This window comes from Chenopodium quinoa, unplaced genomic scaffold (genome assembly GCF_001683475.1).
Source record: "Chenopodium quinoa cultivar QQ74 unplaced genomic scaffold, ASM168347v1, whole genome shotgun sequence".
Lineage (NCBI taxonomy): Eukaryota > Viridiplantae > Streptophyta > Magnoliopsida > Caryophyllales > Amaranthaceae > Chenopodium > Chenopodium quinoa.
In genome coordinates, this window is record NW_018742879.1 from 1,648,847 (window position 1) to 1,674,499 (window position 25,653).

General features: G+C 40.1%; 1 protein-coding gene and 1 pseudogene across 2 annotated transcripts; one reads left to right on the forward strand and one right to left on the reverse strand.

The window, feature by feature from the left end:
* Positions 1–321: 321 nt before the first annotated feature.
* LOC110726412 (cleavage stimulating factor 64-like) lies at positions 322–8,749 on the forward strand. 2 transcript variants are annotated; one of them, XM_021905892.1, is made up of 7 exons: positions 322–532; positions 695–772; positions 3,826–3,864; positions 3,947–4,489; positions 4,673–4,765; positions 8,056–8,235; positions 8,340–8,749. In XM_021905892.1, the coding sequence occupies exons 1-7, from the start codon at positions 440–442 to the stop codon at positions 8,463–8,465; spliced, it is 1,152 nt and encodes a 383-aa protein (XP_021761584.1). In that variant the 5' UTR covers positions 322–439; the 3' UTR covers positions 8,466–8,749. The 2 variants fall into 2 exon arrangements, with proteins under 2 accessions (XP_021761584.1, XP_021761583.1); XM_021905891.1 differs by having other exon boundaries at positions 323–532; positions 3,941–4,489.
* A 606-nt stretch (positions 8,750–9,355) lies between these two features.
* On the reverse strand, positions 9,356–10,880 carry LOC110726228 (annotated as a pseudogene).
* Between the last annotated feature and the right edge of the window lie 14,773 nt (positions 10,881–25,653).

Below are 25,653 nucleotides of genomic sequence, written 5' to 3' on the forward strand. Positions count from 1 at the left end.
TTCCTTTTTTTAAAAAAAATGAAAGGAAAATAGTGAAAGAAAGGGCAGATTCGCAAATATAGTGAAAGAACAAGGGTAAAAGCGACAAATCACTATTCATGAGAACAGTAACACTTATTTCCGCTTTTGAAGGGTTGTTGATAGAACTTAATTAAACTTATCTCCGAATAATGGTCTGTGACTATTAGTGATTGATGAATAACACAAAACCTTACTACGGATCTATTAAGTATGTTTTGTGCACCATGTGATTGTTTGTAAAAAAACAAATTAACTCAAATAACACTTATTATAATAGTGACGAGTAACCCGTAACCAATTTTAGCCTTTTAGGATAGATTGTCTCTATAATTACTTCCCCTCTTGTTCAAAAAAACATAATTATAGAACTCGACTCTCTAGTCTCTACAGCATCAACTTTCTCTCTCACCGGAACGCAATGGCGGGAAATCAAATTTCCGGCGACGGCCTGGCGTCAAACCTCGCCGGAATGTCGAAAAATCAACTTTACGACATCATGTGTCAAATGAAGGCAATTTTTATCTCTCTTCTTCTCTTTTTCTTTACAATTTTCGACCTATTTTTCTTTATTTTCATTGCTAGATTACTACAAAACTAATCAATTAACACTCTTTATTACTGAAACTTCTTTGCGAAATTTTTTGATAATCTTGTTAATTTTGTTGTTTTACAGTCGCTAATTGAGCAAAATCAGCATCAAGCGAGAAAGATTTTGATTCAGAACCCTCTTTTAACAAGAGCCCTATTTCAGGTTTGAATTAGGTTTTTATCAGTTATTTTTGGGATTTTATAAAATTTTATGTTGTTTGTCACCAATTTATAAGCTTGTTATCATTGCATAAAATACTGATTTATCTGGTTATGAGGATAGAAGTATTAATGTTCAATTTCGGGTGAACTGAATTTTGGAGTTGAATACGAGATTATTTGAATTGTCTGGGAAGGTTTTGTACGTCGCTACGAGACATTTCTTTGCAATGTTGGTGAATTGATATTCTTTGAATTTGATTATTGGAGTATCTGAATTATCTGGCATGGTTTTGACCGTTTTGGGGACATGTTACTACGCAATTGGGTGAATTAATGTACTTTTACTCGTACATCATCAACGCGCCTCTCTCCATTGAGGAATTAGTCTTTCTTATTAGCCCATCTCTAATTATATTTGGTATTACTTCTTTAAGATGCTTAAATAGCAAGGAGTGTGGTACTTAATGGTAGAGATAACTTTTTCTATCTTAAATGTGTTACCTTGGAGATATTAGGATTATATTCGATGTTATGTCACGTATTGAAGTGCCTAACAATTTAAGGAAGAAAGAAATGCAATTGTATTGTACTCTGTATAATCTACTAAATTTTCCTTTGTTATGAGAGGAAGGCATGTTTACTTCCACATTCATATGGAGGCCTTGACATGTGAAAATTATCGAAATGGTACAGATCTTTCATAGTGCATTGCTATTGGCAAATGTCATTTGTAGATGACGGGATCATGTAATCTTAAGCATGTAATTAAATGCCTCCATCCCTTGGAAATTACACTCTAATCTATGTTATGTTCTTTCTGATTCACTGTTTCTCTGAGTAACAAAAAATCTTGGGTACATTTTTGTGGAGAATCAAATGTAAAGAGCCCAAAATTTTATCGATATCACATCCTTTTTGGGGTCACTAAGTGACTTTTTGCCCTTTTTATCACTGGAGGAGAGGGGGTGGGGGGGTCAAACTTTAAGAAGTATAGCACCGGCAGTCCTTTGAAAATGTGAGGAGACAGATCAAGGGGAGAGAGGATGCAACTGGCAGTCAGGGAATCCAGTTGAATGAATTGAAAACATTAATTGATACATAGCAAGTCACAACAGTTAAGGCTTTTGGTCACTGGAAAGAGGATTGGTTAAGTGATTTGACAGGAGAAAGTGAATTGATGAGGTGAATGAGAGAGGAAGCTATCATAATCTCCAATCTGTTCTTGAATAATGGCCTTTTCTTTAGCTAGTTGAACTACATTCTTTTCTGTTCCCTTTTTTTTAAAAAACTTTGTTGTAAACATTCTTCAAGATGAGGTTCCATGGTGTATGTCGTTTGCGTATGATATCGTTTTGGAGGATGAAACTAAAGATGGGGTTGATGCCAAATTGGAGCAATGGAGGCAAAGGTTGGAATATAGAGGGTTTAAGCTAAGTCGAAGTAAAACTGAATACTTGGTATGCCGCTTTGGCACAGAGAGGGGGACCAGTGACGCTGTAGTGAGTTTGGACGGAAAGGATTTGACCATGAGTGAGTGTTTTAAATATCTTGGATCGATCATCAAGAAGAATGGTGAATTTGATCAAGACGTGGTCCACAGGATTAAGTCGGGATGACTTAAATGGAGAGCGGCCACATGAGTGTTATGTGACCAAAGCATTCCTTTACCGTTGAAGGGAAAACTCTATAGGACTTCCATAAGACCAGTGTTGCTTTATGGTACAGAATGTAGGGTTTCTAAGAAGAAGCACATTAAAAAGATGGAGGTTACGGAAATGTGCATGTTAAGATGGATGTGCGGGAACACCCTATGAGATAAAATAAGAAATGAAGTTATTCGCAAGAAAGTGGGTGTTGCAAGTATTGTATACAAACTAAGAGAAAATCGTCTGCATTGGTTTAGGCATGTAAGACGGAGACCCAAGGTGCACCGGTACGAATAGTGGAAGAGTGAGATCATGGAGAGGTTAAACAAGGTAGAGGAAGACCGAAAATGACTTGGTTGGAAGGAGTTAGGAAATATATGAAGCATATGGATTTGTATGAGAATGAGGTATTTGATCGTAAGGGATGGAGGAAGAAGATTTTTGTGGATGAATATATAGAATAATCACCTTTGGTTCATGTAGCCGATCCCATTTATAGGATTAAGGCTTTGATTGATTGATCTTTGTTGTAAACATTTACATATACACACGACCATAATCACCATAATAATCAACTGATGTTGATACTGTTTTCGAGCACCAAATATACTATGAGTGAGGTTTCTTGGTTGCATACTTTTAATCCAAAGGTTGGAGTGTGGGTGGGGATGAATAAGGGTATTTTTGTCTTTAGCATTTCTCTCCCACTTGTTAATTTTTGTGCCAAAAAGAAATGTGTCAACTAATAAAGAACGGAGGAGTATTTATTTAGTGGGAAGCTGTAAGTTAAGGAATTCAGTTTACAATACCAAGCAAGTGCTGCAGGAATTTCAATCCAGCACCAATACTTTCTGCTGATATACTGGTTTGAAAGTTTCTTGATCAATAATATTGAGGGAAACTCTCTTACAGTTAACTCTCTAATCCCACACTAAGATGGTAAATGTATTTTCTTTCTTTAATAAGTTATGAAATGGTATTTGATTGTGTAACCTCTACATTATTTCTTATTTCAATCTTTGATATTCTTGTTATGCAACTTTAGCAGTTTGGTATGTGGTGATCTGATGATGCATGACCATTAGATTTTGTGGCTGGTAATTGATGTTAAATTCAGTGTTGGTATAAACTCCAAACAATTCTGCATTTTCATGCATTGTAATTGTCTTCTATATTGATACTGTTGTATTTCTTTCTGTATTGGAGAGTCTTGATTTTGATGTAATTAAGAATATTAGTGGCAGGGTTTTATTTCTGAAGGAATCATGTTTGCTCTTTTACGAATTGCATATAAGTGGAATTACGCACACTAATCTTATCTCTTGGAATAGCTTTTTACTTGAAGTAGTCTTTATTTGCAACCTTTGTTTTGCTGTTGATTCTAAATTTCCATTGCATGCCCCAACAGGCACAAATCATGCTTGGTATGGTGCAGGTGCCGCAAGCGGTAACACTTTTCTCTGTGTACAATTTCTTGCACCTTTAGCTACTTAGTTTAGCATAACTAATAGTCTATGACCCAGGTTCAGAGCAATCAGCCTCAGGCAGCACCGCAACCATCACCTCCTGTTCAGCAAACAAATATCCATGCAGCTCACTCAGCACCTAAGCAAGTTAGTTTGCCGGACCAAGCAAATATATCCCAGGCTCAAGTTCCTGTGAGAAAGCAACAACATAATCAACCTTCATTGCCAATCACGTCAACTCCTATGCAGGGTATGCATTCTCAGTCCATACCACCACAAGTAGTTGAGCAGCATAGGGGTCCCTTGAATACCCACGCAAGCCAAATGCCACATCCGCAGTCTTCTCAAGTTCCTAATATGCCCCCACTATCGATGCATTCTGGATCACAGCCGCCTCCTGTTCATCAACCCCCCATGCCACCTGTTCCTGGCCATTTACAGCAACCAATGCAAACAACTGGTGTTTCTCATCATCAGCTACAACCTCCACTACCTCCACAGCCTAGGCCTCCAATACAGATGCAGTATCAATCACAAATTGGAACAAATGTCAACTTTCAGAATGCTGGCATCCCTCAAATGCACCATTCTCAGCCTATGTATCATGTAAGCTGTAATTTAAGGGGAGGGGGGGAATGTTAACTGTTGGTTACTATGTCTTCATTTTGTGTTTTCTTGGGGGAGGGGGTGGGGATGGGTTGGCTTGGCTTGGCTTGTATTATTCCCTAGCATCTGTCAACGTTGTTATGATTCTACTTCATTATAATTGCTTTCTATTGACATTTCTAGACAAGTAGCAGGCCTCCTACTGGAACTGGACCATTTACTCAAGGGCAACCGCCTCCTCTCCCTCATCAACCACCTCATCAGTCACTCTATCAGGTATTTGTAATGCTCAAATATTCAATAGTGCAATGCTACTAAGCAAGTGATTGTTGTGTTGCAATTAATTGTGTTTATCTTGCTTTTTGTTGGCTTCTATTTGTATCTGGATATAAGTTTTCTATAACAACCTTGATTGCGCTCATAAAATTACAATTCAATCTATTTGGTCATAAGTTATATTATCGACTATGCCTGTAGCCTTTTTAAGCTCTATTGTCTAGCAACGTGTCCCTTTTTCCTCTCTGCATTTTTGGGGTCAGGAAGTGATGTTGGTGCAGTGAGGGGTTGCTAGGTGGCATGTATATTGACACGCAAGGTACTGAACATGGGTGTAGAGTGGAGTGCATTTTACTTTTTGTGTATATAGTGTGTTGTGAAGCATAATTTTGAAGTTGTAAGAGAGGGATGTTGTCCAATAAATTTTTATTACTAAGTTAAAACTTTAGAGTAGTAGAAGCTGTAGAACCAAGCTAAGGGTTTGTTTGGTTTCAAGTAATTAGGAAAGGGAATTATGGAACCTTTCGTTGTATTTCTTCGATTTCCCAGCAACCTTAAGGGGTTTTTGGTTGACACTAATAAGGTAATCCCTCGTCCCATAATATAGTGCCCTTTTTTTTTTTACGCGGTCTTCAAGAAGTGCTTTTGGCCATCAAAATCTTTAGTTACGCAATAACAAAAATGACAAAAAGTTAATATTATAAAACCACACATTGAGACGAATAAAACAATATGCCACATGATTTTGTTTTTTTGTATGTTATTAATGAGAATTTTCAGTCAAACTTTTAAAGTTTGATTAAAAAGATAAAAATAGGCACATGGATGAAAGTGGTATGATTTATCAATTTGGAATGGCTAAAACCCAGGCAAAGTGTTTGGTTTAGAGATTTTCATTTGTAAACCCATACCTCAAACCTAAGGTATGGCATTTTAGAAACCCAAAAGGAGAGGTGTGTGTGGCTCATGATTCCTCTACAAAACTAAGCACATTGGTTGAAAATTCAAGTTTTCTCTTACCACCCTGATTTCATTCTTCATTCCAATCCCATACCACCTTGTGAACCAAATTCCTCCTAATAGAATTACCCTTAACCCCTTATGCCTTTCTCCCCATGAAGAGGGGAGGAGGAGGATTTTCAGCTGGGACTATGTGGATTCTCCTTGGCCATATGCAACTCCACATTCCACCTAGCCATCCCCATTATATCCCAATACCACCACCAAGCTGCCAAATTAGCCAAGGTTCATCTTTGTTATTCCTTATCCAGTGCAAACACCTCCTTTTTAACTTTATACTCAGCTTACAACCCACATTTGTTTCCTCTCTCACCAAGACCCTGTCAATTCAGCGATTTTTGTCTCGTCACCCAACTACAGCCACACACCCTGCCCAACTCCACCTCTCTTTTAGTCATGCCTAAATAACTCCCAACACCACCTCTTAAGGCCAAATAAGTAGACCTGTGAAAAGAAGGGCAAGTGTGTAGGCCTTTTCCTCTCTCTTGCTGGTAAATGAAATTTTGCTGTTTGATTGTCATATCATTCCTCGGTGGTCTAACATCAAATGTCAAGGTCTAGCTGTCTAGGCCCTTTGATATTCAATGTTTGGAACTTGAGAGCGATTACTTTTCAGCAAGTGATACACTTGTCATTTGTTGAGAGAAGTTGTGGAATTGGAATTCACTTAGGAGTTGGCAGTGAATGCAACAAAGACGGCAAGAATGAGGGTGGTGACACGAACGAAGGCTGTGGTTAAAGATGAAAGCAGAGAGATTGTTTGAAGATGATATTTTTTGGGGCATAGTGGACACTTGTAGAAGTGTACTATTATGTAAACCATCATCCTTACAGTAAATAAAGAATAGAAACTCCTTTTTTTCTTTTTTTTTAAAAAAAAAAATTCCAGCCAACGAATTTTGATAAATATGGGTTTTTGATTTATTTCCTTTTGTCTTTCTTGCTTTCCTTTTCCTTTCATCGTAACGGACCATAAAAGACACATCTGGCTAAGAGATACCCACTTACAATTTTTTAGAAGTTGTGAGGTGCACTAAGGTGATAAGCATGGGCATAATTGAGGGATGTGCCATCAGCCATTTTACTGTGTGAGGGACTTTCCAAATCTTATATGGAGTATCAATTCATGTGCCCTTCTTTCGGTCATTAGGAAATTATCTTTGGTTAACTCAGGATTTATTCTTGGTGATTTGGATAAGATTGTGCAAGATATGATGCAGAACTGTATTGCAACCTATAGTAGATCTATTTTATAATGTGATAATACAAAGTCAAATTGAGCAAAAAAGTCAGCTGCTCAGTTAATTTGTTATAAACATGAGTTGAACTCATTCAAACTCATCTTGGCAATATATTTTTTCATGACATACTTTCTTAAGATTTGAGTAATGATCTCGGAAATTTTCCACTGTCTGAACCTTAAAATTTTTGACACTTATCAAGTGTGTATATAGGCTGTATAGACCTTAAACTCTGCTTAGTCTAACTAGTCAAAAAAATCTCCAGCATTGATCAATTCAAAGCTCAATGCATGTACTTATATGAAATTAATTTTTTATAAGAGTATTGACCTGTTTTGTTGAAGAGATTATGATGTAGATTTGGGTTATGTTCTCTTTACTAAAATAAGGTTTGATCTGGTCTGATTTGAAATTTTTGATTTGGCCTGGTGTGGTCTTATCTTGATCTTATCTCCTGGTTTGAAAACTTTGACCGTATTATTTCACTAATATATAAGAAAATACATTATTTTGTGGGATCTAGTCTGAACTGGTTTGATGTTGAAAAAATGAGTAATAAGCAAAGAGAACTTTTGTCTTAAATGATGCATTTCTTCTGCTGAAATTCTATATTTCCTTTCAAGCTTTCTTTATAATTATCTTTCTTCTTGGGTTAATGAAGAACATTAATCCAATATACTGTTTTTTTCCTTTAATTAGAGGTTTCTTGCCGAGCTAGGTTTAGAACTCTTTTAGTTTGAATATGTTGTAGCCTGAGAACATTCTAATCTGAGAGTATCTGACACAATCATGCAACCCATCTGTGCTTGATCTTTCCAAAATTGTAAAACTTGCCTGTTTGTCAATTTGTGTAGAAAATTTTTAGATGTTTGATTTTCATTGTGAGCCAACTTGACTGATTTTGCCTGTATGAGCAGCTTTCAATTTTCCCTAAATAATCTTTTAAAGTAGTAAAAAATTGTGTATTGAGTTTAGGCAAAGTGGCTCTGTATTATTAAACCTCTTTATTTGATTCTTTTTTTTCCCCAGTCAGGAGGCTCACATATGAACGTTGACTTTAACCACCAGAGCGGTAACAAAATGCAGATGGAAAGGCCATCCTCTTGGCCACCTGTTTCTCGAGAAAACACGTCTGGTGCACAGCTTCCTGCACCATCTTTGGGCCCAGGACCACAGCCTGTTGGCAATCAGCCTCATCGTCCACCTCCAGTAAGTCATTTGTAACCTATGCATTTTACATAAGTTTGGTGATTTAGGCATTTACCTATACATTCTTGAAGCTTGCACCTAGTAAATTGTGTTCGGTTTTGCAGTTAACCCCTGAGGTGGAGCAGCAATTGCTTCAGCAAGTTATGAGTCTCACGCCAGAGCAGATTAATCTTTTGCCTCCAGAACAAAGGCATCAAGTCCTTCAGTTGCAGCAGATGCTTCGGCAATAACTTGGACTAATTTACATGTGGGTTTTCAGGTTCTGCCCAGTTATACGTGTAATGGTAAAATATATGGCTAATGTCACTTATTTAATCCAAGTTAATCTCTGTTGAAGATTGTTTTACTAGATTTGCTTAGCTATAGGACTTTTTATTGACTTTTTTTTCCAATTTAAAATGAAGCCTAAAGTTAGCTTCAATTTGAACATTTGGCTACCAGTTTAGCTAGATTTGCTCTAGCTTTCACGAGTGTTGATAACCTCGCTCAAGTTTCAACTTATAGAATTGAATCACCCTCATCTAGAAAGTTCTGGCTCAATTTGATAACCTCGCTCCAAGCTCTCTGCTCTTGCTTTTCTTCGCTTTTCCGTCCAAGATCCTACCAAATAAATACCCAACAATGGTAGCTAGCTCGACAAATACCTATTCGTACCCTTTTCCGCTTTTAAGTTGTTCCATTTCGCACAATAAATTCACTGTCATGCCCACATCGAAAGAGATAATTGTCCAATTGAATTATTAAAGAATGTTGGCAGACTAGGCAGAGGTACATCGCAAAGCGTATCTCCAGGGAGAGCCACCAAGAACATTCTAATTTTCTTCTTTTGCACGGTTCAAGGATCCCACCTTAATATATCTTTTGAGTAGTTAACCTTCGAATACTATATGATTACAAAGTATGTTTGAAAGATTGAGCTGAGAAACTTATCTTCAAGATAAAATATTGCTCTAAGAACATAGTGCAGATACAACACGTTTCAACTAAAAATAATTCGAGGAAATAAAAGAGTGAATTTTATTCTTTTATTGAGAAACATGACCTCAACAAAGGTTTATAAGCAAATTCAACAATTGAAAATAGACTGACGAAACAAAATATTACATTTTATTCTTGTCTTGAGAAATATGACCTTAATATAGATCTATAAGCGAATTAATTGATCGATGATCGTTATGTTTCAAATTTGTAGTTAATTAGATGATTAATAAATTTATCAATATATTGGCCGTGCAAGCTTTCATTAGCAATAACTGGTTTATACTTCTTAGCCTCATCTCTGTACATCTTACCAGCTTCATCTTTGAGCACCAATGTAAGTGATTGAGCCACAGAGCTTCTAGTAAATGACCCATCTTCCTTATTCCTTGGTATTTCTACTCCAACTCTTATCTCCACCATAAATCTCGCATTTATCCCTTGATCCACCATCAATGGTAGCATTATTAATGGCTTTCCGAACATAAGTGTCTCGATGATAGAGCTAAACCCAGCATGTGTCAAGAACCCTCCCACTGAATCATGTTGCAGTATCTTGAGTTGAGGTGCCCAGCTCATCCAAACCAACCCATGGTCTTGAGTACGCTCAACAAATCCGTCAGGCAGGTCTGCAGAAGAACCAGTTGATCTCCTAAATGCCCAAAGGAAAGGCAACTTAGATAATTCCAAACCAAGTGCTAATTCAGTTAGCTGTTCTTGACTTGGTTCAACCTCACTCCCTAGGGCTACATACACTACTGAACCGCTTCTTTGTTTCTTCAGCCAACCAAAAATCGAGTTATGCACTTCATCTTCAGGGCTTTCCTCCATAGAGGGAGGTAGCAATCCCACAGGAAGCACTGTCTTCTCAGCGATAAGTTTATCTACAAGTTGAAGGTATTCACCTTCGAGCTCCAAGCAACCACGTACAACGATCAAATCACTGCTGTTACAAACAGTCTTAAAACGGAATAAATCAGAAACACCTGAAGAAGTCTTCGTAAGGTAGAAAGTAGACGGTGCTTTTCGGAAAGGGGATCCACGGTGGAGGGGTAGTCAGGAATTCAGCATTGGTAAATGAATCAGCAGCAGGACCATTATCCTGACTTAATGGACCTAAGATTGTAAGCATTCTTGCACCAAATACGGAGAAGAAGGCCTTTTGAATTCCAAGTTTTTCCGCAATAGGAGGTAACCAGTAACAACTGAAATCATAGATGATCCAGTCTAATGGATAAGTAGTAACAGAATTTTCTAGAAAAAGTTTCATAGGATCTTGTAAACCGTCGTAGGCCTTCTTTAGAAGATCAAACCCCATACTAAAGCCTACGTCGGTTGTGGCTTCAGCATTTGGTGGTAAGTTTTCAACTCGAGGTAACGGAAGAGGGACTAGAGTGATCAAAGGGGCTAGGTTTTCAGGGATGTTTGGAAGGCGTTTGAGGTTTCGAGGGGTTGAAACAAAGAAAATATGGTGTCCCTTTGTAGCTAAGCGTTTGGAGAGCTGTAGGAAAGGTAGCATGTGACCGAATGCTAGCCATGGGAACATTACTATGTTGAGCTTCTTATTGTCTTCCATGGTTCTGGTATGAGAGATTTCTGTATTGTTTGTTTAGCATTTACCCCAGATAGCTCGGTCGTTAGCTTATACATTCATTTTTGGAGGTCAACGATCGATGTTACTTTCACCATATTCTGTTTAATATAGGTGACAAGTATTTTATAATGGATAAAATATTATTATTACTAATTTTGTGCATGTGCAAATCCACATATTCATAATGGTAAGCTTTATTAATAATGACTTATGTAACATTTCTTTTTTAAAATTTTAAATTTGTTTATTATATACCCTTAAAATTGTTGTTTGTTACATAAATATTTTTTATATTAATATAATTTTACATTATTTGATACAAATTAAAAAAAAAAAAAAAATCATAGAATTGTGTCAAGTGTCGTATTTGGTAATTATTTTAGTATTCCCTCCGTCCCCTAATACAAAGCCTTATTTCCTTTTTGGATAACCCAAAATACAATGCCTCTTTCTATTTAATAGATTGTATTTTTTAACATTATTACCCTTTTTTTTTTTATGAGTTGTCATTTTTTTTCCATTACTTTTTTGCATTTTTAACTTCAATTTCTAACACTTTCTCTCTCTATCTTTTCAATTATTACCAACTACTTTTTTTCTTCTATCTATCTCTCTCTAACCCCACATGCACATATGTACTTTTAATCAATTTTAGAAAAAAATGACTAGAATAATCCCAACTTTGCCTTATTCGCTCAAAATAATCCCAACTTTCAATTATTTTTTTAATAATCAGAACTTTGATATCAATTTACTCTCAATGGTTCCAAGTGACCTGTAACTGGTTGAATAAGTAAGTTTTTTTTTTTAAAGTTTATTTACACGTGTCACCACGTGATTAGTCAAAAAATACTAATTAACTCTTAAAAAAGTGTTATTTATTAATTAACACTTAACTACTCAATAAAACTAATTAATTTTTTAAAAAATAATAATTTAAAAATAATTATAAAAAAAAAATAAAAAAACCACCACCAGCAGCCACCCTCCCTACCCCGCCCAATCCAGCCCTTTGCCCCGCCCAGCCCTCCGCCCTCGCATCGGCGCTGCCCTCACTCTACCCCCTGCGTCGCCCCTAAACCACCATACCCAACAATGGCGAGATGCCGAAATCAGCAAGATCCTCGATCATTTTTTCACCTCTACTCCCCACCAATTTCAACCTTCGTCATCTCCATTACGCCGCCACCATCCGATTATTCTCCGCCAGCTGCGCTGCCCGCGTCAAAGTAGAGAAAGCTCTGAATTGCAGCATTTGATTATTGTGCAAGGGTTTCGAAAGTGGAGGAGGGGCAATTGAGGGCTTTTTGCGGTGGAGGAGGAGTTTTTTAGGGGTTTTCGGGGGAGGGAGAGGGGTTTCGAGATTGGGGTAATGGTGGTTTAGGGGGCGGCACAGGGGTAGGGGCGGAGGGCCGGTGTCGACGCCGGCGAAAGCGTAGGATCTTGGCGCGGCGGGAGGGGCAGGAGGGCTGGCCAGATAGGGTGGTTGGGCTAGTGGAGGATGAAGTGATGGGTGTTTATTTTGGTTATTGAATTAATTATTTTTGGAAATATTTTTTTATTTTTATTTTTATTTTTATTTTTTTGACCAATTACATGCCGACGCGTGTCAGGTAACTTGTTGTAACAAGTTAGATGACCAGTTGGGACTATTGGTACCAAATTGATATAAGTTCAGATTATTAAAAAATAATCCAAAGTTGGGATTATTTTGAGCGAATGAGACAAAGTTGAGATTACTTTTGTCAATTTTTTCTCAGTTTTAAAGAATTTACAACTTTCTTATTTCTCGCGCAAAAACCAAAAGAGGCTTTGTATTAGGAGACGGAGAGAGTATATAGTATAGATAAGGAGTAATCATGTGCATATAAATAATTTGGGGGCAAGTAATATAATATGGGGGGTAAGATCAAATACTTGTTTAAACGTTGCCACCATTACTTGTATCCACGTAGTAATATACGGAGTCATACTCTACCTGATATATATTTAGGTTAAACTATGAAAATTTTGGCCGTAAATTCTCATTAATCTTTATAAGATAACATAGTCACGTGGAATTTTGTTGAATTCGTCTTAATGTATATTTTCTTAATATCACAATCCACAGTAAACCCTTCTAGATTATGCAATGAGCATTCTTTCTAATTTTGCATCTACATACGGCTCAAAATTGATTTCATCGAGGCCCTTACGATCACCAAAAGATCCTTTTGCACAGAATTTCAGACCTCTCTTAAATAGAAAACCTGAAAAACCTGGCAGTTTGATAAGTAAAGGATTTAACTAACCAAAACCTCAAATGGACATCAGAAGACATGTTTTCAAGAGAACAAGGGTACTGAAAGTCGGAAAGACTAAATTTTTGTAGCTGCAGACAGATATGAGATTCGTGACACTTTGTATATAATTTCATCAAAATCATATGTGACCGTTGTGTGCCTCTTTCAAGAATTACATAAGAAGGCTCATTTTCAGTCAGATAAATATTACACTAGATCAGAATTGGTAGAAAAAGAAAACAAATAAAGTTTATCATATGAACCAAATCAAGTTGATGCTGCTTTCTTCTTAGGCTTTTTCTTTTTCTGCCTTCTCTTGTTACGAAATTTTGGCTTCTTTGCGATCTGTAGAAGACGATTACCCTTGGTAATTATAGTTGACAAGCGCACTTTAGGGCGCGCTTTAGGGCATATTTTAGGATGATTTTGGATGTATTTGGGGCCGCTTTGGCCGATTATTACCTTGTTATGCTTACGTTCCCCATATTACGTGCTTCACGGGTTTTCGGTTTGTTTTTGATGTGTTTTCAGGTAATGTCAACCGAGTTTAATCGGATCCCGAGCCCTTGATGCGTAACCGAGCTAGCCTTGACCGGAGTCCGAGGAGTTAAGGAAGTTCAAGTGCCGTGCATTGATTACATAGCACAGGCAGCACGGCCGTGTTACCATAGGCACACCCGTGCTGGCCTATAAGCAAGCAACCCCAGGCAAGGCAGCACGGCCGTGCAAGCCAATAGCACGGCCGTGTCAGTATCCACGCACCCGCACGGCCGTGCAGGCCATTAGCACGACCGTGCCAGATGTTGCCCGTGCCCGTGTCAGCTTCAGTATGAGCCCCGTGCTAGAGCATATTCAGCACGGCCGTGTCATTTTTAGCACGGCCGTGCCAGGAAGCTGCACGGCCGTGTCATTTTTAGCACGGCCGTGCCAGGAAGCTGCACGGCCGTGCCATATATAGCACGGCCGTGCCAACCTGAAGAAGAAACCCGGTTTACTTACTGACAAGCTAGCACGGTCGTGCCAAATTCAGCACGGCCGTGCTGATCCAGGGTTAACTGCGCGCTTGACTTCTCCGAATTAGAAGACGTATATAAGGCCCGATTTTAGGAGGATTAAAAGACAGTTTTTAGAGATAGTTTTGAGAGCCTTTGTAGAGAGTTATTGAAGAACGTTCTTAGTATTAGAGATTCATTAGTTTTCTTAGAGATATTTCTAGAGATTTTAGTTTTCTTGGATTGATTTGAAGCAAGATTTGCGAAGATTCTTTGTATTATTCATTGACGACGGATATCAAAGTTCTGAACTTTTCCATTGATTCGCATCAATACAATTGGTATTATTCATTCTTGTTTATTAATCAAGCTTTATTATTCCTTAATCAGAATTCATGTTTATATCTATTATGCTTTTGGAATTCATTATTGCTTTGATTATGAATATGTGTGAGTAGTCTCCTAGCTAGGGTTTCGGGATGAAACCCGGCCTAGGTAATCTATGTAATTGAGGATTGATTTTGATAAACGGATTGTGATTAAATTGATTATATGCGATTGCATGTTAATTCATTATAATAGGAGTAGCTAACCTAGAATCTTGAATTTGATTGCATGAATTCCTTGATTTGAACAAGAGATTGTGAATTGAGTATTTCATTATTGAATGTGGTTTGATTATGTATCGAGTAATGTTAAGTGCATGAGAAATCCAAGCTTAGTATTGCCCGTTGTCTTCCTATCACATGATATTGATCAGACATATAGTCTTTGCATATCCCGTTTGTCTCTGTGATTCCTTGTTGCGTAGTTACCGATGGTTTGGTGAATTCTCGTTCTCCCTAGTGTCTTAGTTTATTGATTTATTCCATCTTATTAGTAGTATTTTAGAACACCATTTTCCATTGATTTCGAACTAGCTTAGGTTTAAGATTGATTTGCAATTACTCTCGTTCCTCGTGGACCGAACCTTTATTTGCCATTGTACTTGGTTATAGGGTGTTCGTATAAGTATTGTTTGATTGAGAGTTAGATTGTAGCGACCGATTTAACCCCTGTCAAAATGGCGCCGTTGCCGGGGAGCGGTGTTTGTTAATTGCTTTTTGATTTCTTGAGTCTAGTTCATCATAAAAAAAGCACAAAAAGATTTTTCCCTTTTGGCTACACTTGTAGCCCTGCTATTTAATTGGTTTGGTTAGTGTGTATGCGCAGGTCTAAACAGAGAGAATTAATACCCTTCGATCCAGAAATCGAAAGAACTTTGAAGAGCAATCGTAAATCTCGATTGACGTCATCAAACTCTCAAGGAAAGGAACACAACACACAACAGGTTCCAATGGCAGACATACCGCGCCAACCCAATCGGCCAGCACCACGACCCCTTAAGGAGTTGGGAACTCCTGGGGCGTATAGAGCTTCAAGTGTGATTGCTCCACCCACTACTGAGGCCAATGATTTCGAGATCTGGCCGGCTATGATCACCCTCATCGAGAGAAGGCAGTTTAGTGGTGCCAAGCATGAGAGCCCTTTGGCTCATTTGAACGAATTTGAGAAGTACTGCAATACCATCAAGGTTAATGGGGTGAATCAAGAGTTCGTGAGATTGAAGCTTTTCCCCTTTTCACTTATTGGGAGAGCTCTCGAATGGTTAGAAAAGGAGGTGAAGCCAAACTCTCTACACACTTGGGATGATGTCACGACAGCATTCTTGGGAAGACTTTACTCCCAAAAGAAGACGGCCGATGCTAGAGCTTTGATCCAGGGATTTCGGCAAAGGAGTGGGGAGTCAATCTACAAAGCCTGGGAAAGGTACAAGGAGTATCAAAGAGAGTGCCCACACCACGGAATCCCAACATATCAATTTTTACAGATTTTCTATGGAGGATTGAGTCCTCAAGGGAAGACCAGTTTGGATGCGGGAGCAGGTGGCCCCATTATGAACAAAACCGAAGAAGAAGTCATTGATATCATAGAAGATGTGGTACGACACCACATGGATTGGCAAGATGGAGAGCGAGAGGCCATGAGCAAGAGTGGAGGAGCGGTCTATTCGGTAGACCATCTTAATGCAATCGGGAATTTGACATCGCAAATTGTAAATCTAGGTAAGGAAATGTCAATTATCAAAGAGAAGCTCAACGATCCACCGCATCAAAATCTTCCATCCTATTCTAAGGGAGCAGGTATGCACTCTAACTCTAATAATATGCCTGCTGGATGTATATTCTGTGAAAACTGTGGGTCTTATGACCATGATACCTCTGCCTGTAACGTAGATTCCCAATTTCAATCCAACTATAATGATGGTAATGAGTGTGATAATGAACAAGTCAATGCCTTGTCTTATGATAATAGACCTAGGAATGACAATAACATATATTTACCACCTAATCAAAGAGGGAACAATTATAATCAACAGGGTAATAATTCTGACTACCAACAGCAAAACCAGTGGGGAAACAGGAACCAAAGGGACCAAAATCCCCAAGGGTCTTATAATCAACATGGTAATTTTGGTAATCAGAATAATTACCAACAAAATGCAGGTAATCAAGGGCAATACAATCAGAGCATGAATGCCAATAACAGGGGAAATTGGAATAACAATGGTAACAGGAACAACTTCCAAAATCAAAATCCCCAACAGTCTAATGCGCGTGGCTCCCGAGCCTCTAATGACAACTACAATGCTCAAGGACCATCGCAAAGGACTAGTTTGGAGGAGATGATGGAAGCACAGACCAAAATGTTCAACACTTTCATGGCCACCAGTGACAAAAAGTTTAATGAAGTGATGACACATAATAAAATGCTTGAAACCCAGATTTCTCAGTTGGCTAGTGCTATAAAGGATGGGGTTGGAGTGTCAAAACTCCCACCTCAAGGTATTGACCCTAAAAACTCTGTAAATGCTATCACCACTAGGAGTGGAAAGACATTGAGGGGGAGCGATGAAGTAGTACCCCCTAGGAGTCAATCTGTGACTACACCTACCACTGATACTGTTATAGAGAGTGAGGAGGAGAGGACCGGAGAGAATGATAAAACTGTAGAGGTCTTAAATGAAAATGAAGTAACACAACTCAAAGAGCCCAATCTATTGCAAAAACTTCCTTACCCCCATAAGTTTGTGAGACATAAGTTGGATGTTCAATTCGGTAAGTTTTTAGATACTTTGAAGCAAATTCACCTTTCCATACCATTCACCGACGCTATAAAACAAATGCCTAACTATGCTAGGTTTTTGAAAGATATTTTGAGTGGCAGGAGGAATTGTGATGGGGTGGAAACTGTTAACCTCACCGCGAATTGTAGTGCAATCATTATGAACAAGATGCCTCCAAAATTGGGAGACCCAGGTAATTTCTCAATCCCTTGTGCTATTAATAAAATGAAAATTGATAATGCATTATGTGATCTTGGGGCTAGTGTTAGTCTTATGCCATATTCTGTATATCAAAGATTAGGGGTAGGAGAACTTCTTCCTACCAACATTACCCTACAGTTAGCTGATCGTTTGATCAAATTTCCTAAGGGTAAGGTAGAAGATGTTCCCCTACGAGTTGGGAAATTTGTGATACCTGTGGATTTTGTAGTTTTGGAAATGGATGAAGATAACCATATACCTATTATTCTTGGGCGACCTTTCCTAGCTACCTCTGGTGCTCTCATTGATGTGAAGAGTGCCAAGATTTCTTTAAAGGTAGGAGAGGAGGTCCTTGAATTTGATCTGAACAAAAGCATGCAATATCCTTTGTCTACTTTCGAAAACTGCATGATGATTGACACTATTGATTCGATTGTCTCTAGTATGCATACACTATTGCTTTCTACTAACCATGATCTTGAGCCAAGTGATACCGATGAGAGTAGGTACATAGAGGAGCAAATGCTAGAGGAAGGTGATGGTGATACCGGTTTCAAGGAAATTACACCCATGTATGCACTTGCTGAGGCCACCACAAAAGAGGTAAACGAGGCCCCTAAAATAGAATTGAAACCTCTACCATTACATCTAAGGTACGAATTTCTTGGCCCTGATTCAACTTATCCTGTCATTGTGAATTCTTCTTTAGATGCGGATCAAACTCGGAAGTTGTGTGATGTATTGAGAGAGCATCAAAGTGCCATAGGTTATACCATTGATAACCTCAAGGGTATTAGCCCCGCTATATGTATGCATCACATAACTCTCGAGGATGGTGCGAAGCCTTCTATTGAGAGGCAGAGGAAACTCAATCCTCAAATGGGGGAGGTGGTGAAGAAAGAGATCACCAAACTTCTTGATGCAGGTATCATCTTCCCCATTTCAAGCTCTAGATGGGTTTCACCTGTGCATGTTGTCCCTAAGAAGGGGGGAATGACTGTAGTTGAGAATGAGAATGGTGAGCTCATCTCAACTAGAACGGTGACCGGCTGGCGGATGTGCATATACTATAGACGTCTAAACGCATCTACCAAAAAGGACCATTTTCCCCTCCCTTTTATTGATCAAATGCTCGAAAGACTAACTAGGCACAAGTATTATTGCTTTCTTGACGGTTATTCGGGGTTTTTCCAAATACCTATAAACCCGGATGACCAAGAGAAGACGACTTTTACTTGTCCATATGGTACTTTTGCCTACAGGAGAATGCCTTTTGGACTTTGCAATGCACCGGGCACCTTTCAACGGTGTATGATGAGCATTTTTGGGGACATGTTGGAGGCCGAGATGGAGGTTTTCATGGACGATTTTTCTGTTGGGGGAGCCTCCTTTGATGATTGCCTAGTGAACTTGGGGAAGTGCCTACAACGGTGTGAGAGAGTGAATTTAGTCCTGAACTGGGAGAAGTGTCACTTCATGGTTGAAGAAGGTATTGTTCTCGGTCACAAGATCTCAAATGCAGGCATAGAGGTGGACAAAGCAAAGGTTGAAGTTATAGCAAAGCTACCACCACCGGTCAATTCAAAAGGGGTAAGACAATTCCTAGGGCATGCGGGGTTCTACCGGGGATTCATAAAAGATTTCTCTCTTATAGCCAAGCCTTTGACTGCCTTATTGCAAAAGGAAGTCGACTTCAAGTTCGACAAAGAGTGCCTACAAACTTTTAACACACTTAAGAAAGCTTTGATTTCGGCACCGATTGTGCAAGGACCACGATGGGACCTACCTTTTGAGTTGATGTGCGATGCTAGTGATACGGCTATTGGAGGTGTTCTTGGGCAACGAGTTGAGAAGAGGGTTCACGTGATCTATTACATGTCCAAGACCTTAAATGAAGCACAAAGGAACTACACCACTACAGAGAAAGAGTTCCTAGCCATTGTTCATGCATTTGAGAAATTTTGGGACTACCTCATTGGTTCCAAAACGATTGTTTATACCGACCATGCTGCCATTAAGTACCTAATTTCAAAGAAGGAATCCAAACCACGCCTCCTCCGATGGGTCCTATCTTTACAACAATTTCATGTGGAGATCCGGGACAAGAAGGGAGCCGAGAATGTGGTTGCGGATCACCTTTCGCGCATGGAGAGGGAGCAACAAGAAGATGATGGGCTGCCCATTTGTGATGAGTTGAAGGATGATGTTTTATACCTCCTCAAGGAGAAGATTCTACCATGGTTTGCGGATTTGGTAAACTACTTAGCTTATGCGGAGTTTCCCCCCGATTACTCCAAGCACCAACGGAAGAAGATTAGGAGCGATGCAAGGCATTACATATGGGATGATCCAATTTTGTTCAAGAGAGGTGTAGATGGTCTCCTAAGAAGGTGCGTTCCAGAGGAAGAAGTTCATAGTGTGCTGAAAATGTGCCACTCCGACCCTTGCGGAGGTCACATGGGGGCTAATAAGACAGCCCAAAAGGTTTTGCAATGTGGGCTATGGTGGCCCCATATCTTTAGGGACGCGTGGGCATTTGTGAAGACTTGCGATGCTTGCCAACGGAGTTGAAACATTTCCAAGAAGAATGAAATGCCTCAAAAACCCATACTTGAACTTGAGATCTTTGATGTGTGGGGCATTGACTTTATGGGACCTTTCCCTTCCTCCCGTGGGAACCAATACATACTTGTGGCTGTGGATTACGTGTCTAAGTGGGTGGAAGCAATTGCCTCCCCTACAAATGATCACAAGGTGGTGGTAAAACTCTTCAAGAAGATTATATTTCCAAGGTTCGGGGTTCCTAGGGCGGTTATAAGTGACAACGGGTCACACTTTGTGCATGGGGCCTTTCAAAGGATGCTTCGAAAGAATGGAGTACATCAACGGTTCGGGACAACCTATCACCCTCAATCTAGTGGGCAAGCGGAAGTCTCCAATCGACAGATAAAGTCCATCCTTGAGAAGACAGTGGCGAAGAATAGGAAAGATTGGTCCGATAAGCTTGATGATGCACTTTGGGCATACCGGACTGCTTTCAAGACCCCAATAGGCACCACCCCATACCGTTTGATCTACGGGAAAGCATGTCACCTCCCGGTCGAACTAGAGCACCGCGCTCAATGGGCTATCAAGAAGATAAATTTTGATCTAGCAAGCGCGGGAGAGCAACGGATGTTGGACCTTCATGAATTGGAGGAGCTTCGGATAGACGCATATGACAGTGCGAACCTATACAAGTCCCGATCTAAGGAGTTCCATGACCGGAAAATAGAGCGGAAGGTGTTCAATGTTGGTGACAAAGTCCTCTTATATAACTCTAGGATGAAGCTCTTCCCCGGTAAGTTGATGTCAAGATGGAGGGGTCCATTCACTGTCAAAGATGTTTTCCCTTCCGGTGCGGTTGAGCTTTATGATTCTAGTGGGTTGCAATCCTTCGTGGTTAATGGGCAAAGGTTGAAGACATACTATGAGGGAGCCCATGTTGGTGTGATAGATGTGCTCGAATGCGGTCACAAGAGTTGAATGTGACCACGTCAAGCTATCGACGTTAAACTTAGCGCTTCCGGGAGGCAACCCGATTTTCTTGCTTTTACTAGAGTAGTTTCTTTTGTTTTGTAGTTGGTTTAGCTCCTATTTTGTGTGAGTTTTGTGTGCTCTTGTGTGTTTTTGTGCAGGTAGAAGATTGGTTAGAAGTCGGAATGAAGAGAGTGATGAGTGCCTTGAGGGAAAAGAAAACCTGCAGACTGCAGCAGACGGCACGGCCGTGCCATCAGACAGCACGGCCGTGCCATCAGACAGCACGGCCGTGTCAAGTACTAGCACGGCCGTGCTAATTTTAACACGGCCGTGCCATCTGAAATTCAATTTCGCAAAAAGCCTGCCAAGCCAACACGGCCGTGCCAAATTCGGCACGGTCGTGCCAAACTTCAGCACGGCCGTGCTAATTTTAACACGGCCGTGCCATCTGAAATTCAATTTCGCAAAAAAGCCTGCCAAGCCAACACGGCCGTGCCAGTTATAGCACGGTCGTGCAGCACGGGTTCCGGATAGTCTTTCGTGTTTTTAAACACGATTTCACTCACACTCTCTCATTATTCTCCAACTCTCCTACCCTTTTTCTCTCTAAACTAACCCAAACCCCCAACCTCCTCCCTCAATTCCTCACATCAAACCCTAATTCCCCATACTCTTCTTTCAAGATCTCGGCACCCTCCTTGCCTTAGAGCATTTTTCAAGTGATTGGACGCAAAATTCGGCCCTCTTTGAGCTCGCCACAACTCCACTTCGTGGAGTCCTCGGTGAATTCGTTCTTAAACTCATTGATTTCCGCAATTTTTGTCCAATTTCATTCGTTTTATTGAATATTTGTTGTTGAATTGTGCTTTATTGTTGCAAGTTTGGGTGAACTAGTAGTGTTAGGGTAGTACATTGCATGCTAGGATAGTTTCTTGCTTGTTAATTGGTATATTGTGCTTAATTTCTTGAATCAAACATGCCTAGAACAAAGACATCGACTAGGAGACCGGGTCGGGACGATGCATCCTCATCCATGGTTCCACCCTCGGTGGACACCATGGGTATTGTTTTTAATAACCCGTCGTTTTTGGACAAATTTGTAGGATTATCCCACCGGCCGATCCGGCCTACCAAGTTCTACGACCCTTTAGCCGCTAGGGCTCTAGGGATCGAAAGCGACATGGTTCAACTATTTTCATTTACCAATTTTGATTCTTTCCTTACCATGCATGCTCTCACTTACAAGAGGCTTACCCTCGAGTTTTTGTCTTCTTTGTACGTGCATCGGGATGAGAATAACTCACCCCGGTACTTGTCCTTTCAACTAATGAACTCGGGCACCATTCAAATGTCGGTAGCCCAAGTTAATGCCGCCTTTGGGTGGACATCCGACCTGAAATATGGTCCTAAGGATGGCCACTCAAAACACTACAACTCCGGGTTGTTTTGGCGGCAAATCACGGGGAAAATGGATAGAGATCCCCGTCGGGATAAGGCGACTTCCATCGTAAATCCCGCCTTTCGGTTGTCCCACAGGACCTTCTCCTCTACTATCTTTGCTAGAGGAGATAGTTCGGGTGTAGTCTCCAGTAGGGAGTTACAGTTTATTTGGCACCTCACCCGTGGGGACGGGCGTCTAGACATGGGAGCGTGGTTACTAGACCACCTCGACGGTGTAGCCCGGGGTAGGGGTGATATTACTATCGGTGGCATGATCACCATTCTTGCGCAATATAATGGGATTGATTTTTCTGGATTGCAGGCTATCCCAGGCACTACGAGGCTTGATATGCGCACCTTGAGAGCCATGCAGTGGCTTGAAGGGACATCCCAGCCGGATTGCTATTTGTGGCTCGTAGCAGGCAAGCCATACGCCTACTTGCCCGATCCGGAGAGGACGGTGGTTTACAACAAGGACAACTGGATCTTCGACCCCGACTTCGCCTGGAACGAGGACGGAGGCACGGAGTATGTAGACCGCAATCCCCAGCCTCACCAGGGGGATGAGCAGGCCCACGGGGGCCAAGGAGGTGACGATGCTGATGATGATGATGATGACGAGGAGGGTGGCCCGGATGCGGCCCAGCAGATCCCGGCGCAAGACTTCGCCTGGCTCCGCCAAGGAATGGAAGATTTGAGGCTCGAGGTAGCGGATTTGCGCCGGTCGAACGTGGATATGACCTCCGCCTTCAGAGACCTGAAGAGGAGTGTTGATGATATGGCCTCCCGTTTCCCTTATGGCCCGGGCGGGCCTAGCTCGTGATCCCTTTCCCTTTCCCTTTAGTTACCTCCCTCTCCTTACTATTGTAAGTCCTTGATGTGTAAACATTGAGGACAATGTTTGATTCTAGCTTGGGGGGGGGGGTCTTACTTGTATTTAGGGATTTGGATTTTTGGTAGTTTAGTTTTTATTTGCTTGAAAAAAAAAAAATAGAAAAACAAAAACAAAAAGATTTACTGCTTTCCTAGACTAACCTTAACTTGTTTGCTAGTATGTCTTTCCTTTTTGCAGATTGGGAACATTCGAGACGCGGCATGAGTTTGAAGAACGATGCTATGGCCGTTAATTGAAGCTCCCGGGAAGCAAATTTGGTGAGATCTTTTTTTTTTGTGTGTGCTTAGGATAGTTTAGTTTAGGAAGAAGTTGAATGGTTCGAGGATGTTTGATCGGTTCTAAGTAACCTGGGATCGTTGATGTTGATATCATTCGATCACTTGTTTGTCGATTGGGATTATTATGTGATTTTCATGCCTCTTTATGAGCCATTTAGCTTGTTTAGATTACTTAGTTGTTTATATATGTGTGCAATATAGGAAAAGCTTCTGTTATGAGAATGTGTAGTCTAGTTTATTTGATTTGCCTCATAGTCTTTTCCTATATTTTTGGATCGTGAATAACTTGTCTAATTGCATAAACTTTTGGAATAATGCTCATATTTGGATTCAAAACGTGAATGAATGTGTGTGGAATATCTATTTCTACTTAAGCCAGTAATGAATGCACAGTTTGAGTCTATTGTTGATCAATGTAGACGAGTCTAGGCGAAGGTAGTTGGTTAGAACACTTTTGTCATGTGAAACTCTATGCCTTTGGGCTGTGGTAAGATGGAGTCGCTTCCCATTTGTAGATTTGATCCCCTTAATTGGTAGTTGCTTTGTTTTATAGATCCCGTGAGGTTTATTTGTTCTAGCCTTCATCATTCTTGTTGAGTGGCATATTTGGATCCTTGATTACGCATTTTTCGATCTTTGTGTTGACTAGTAGCTCCCGAGACCGACTTGACACTTTTAAGGGAGGAAGAGGGCACCTTTTTCATTTTTCTTATTTTGTTCCTTTTGTTTTGTTACAAATTAATTTTCTTTTTACATCATCTTACTTGCTAACCATGTTGAGCCTTTAATTCCATTCTTGGTTACCCATGTTACAAACCCGATGGCCGATGTTTTACCAACCCTTAGTTGTGAAGCGTTTACCTCGCAAGGTTTGTTTGAGCTTATTGTGTATAAATCAAGAATAATGATCGATAGTTGGTTTGAGCAAGTTTGAAAGTGAGATTAATTGTAAAGATGTAATATGAAAATTTGTTTTTGAAAAAAAAGGAAAAGAAAATCAAAATAAAAAAAAAGGGAGAAAAGCCGTCCGACTTGTGAAAAAGGCAAGGACACATAAATAAAGTTTTGAAGTTTGAAAGAGGTCATTTGAGTGTGAATTATATGGATAATTCGAGATGTGTAAGAATGTGAATCAATGAGATTGTGGAAAGTGAATTACATCTTTTGAACTATTGTTTTTGAGAATTGTGATTCTTGCGCCTCATTTAGGAATTAACACCACTTTTTTTTTAAAATTGTTTTCACCTACCTTACCCATTGCCAATACATTACAACCCTTTTAAGACCCTTAGACTTTAGAGGTGTTCGGTTCTCAAACGGTGGAGGGAGATACCTTTCAACCCTATGGAAAGATTATGCGTAATCGAGATGTCGGGATACCTTTGTTATTTCCTCAAAATATCATTTTTTCCGGTTCCTTCGAGGAATCACGAGTAGGGCTGGCAAACCCTGACCCGACACGAAAACCTGACCCGAACCCGACCCGAAGTTACTGAGAGAGACCCGAACCCGACCTGAACCGAACCTGAACAACCCGAATTCGACCCGATTTGAGCCAAATTTCATATTTCGTAATAATATTAAGTTTTACACCATTTTTAATAGTTTCTAAGCATAACCCGAAATTGACCCGAAATCTGACCCGAACCCGACCTGCTGACCCGAATTGCCACCCCTAATCACGAGGGGCCAATTAGGGTGGTGATTTGAAGCAAAAGGGGAGGACGTGGCCGGTTTGGTTGGGTTTAGAGGGAAGCATGACTTCTTTGTTCTCTATGCTTGGTTTAGGTTTTGTTTGCATTTTGATCAACGACACCTTGGATTGTGTGTCTCGTTGCTTGTTTGAGTGAGTTTTCATTCCGTGCCTGGTTGTTCTAAGTAGGATCCATTGACTTCATTCTGTGCTAAATTGGATTTATATGTAATGGCAATAGTTTATTTGATCCTGTGTGTGTGTGTATCCCTTGGTTTTTGCTCGAGGACTAGCAAAAGTGTAGCTTGGGGGGTTTTGACAAGCGCACTTTAGGGCGCGCTTTAGGGCATATTTTAGGATGATTTTGGATGTATTTGGGG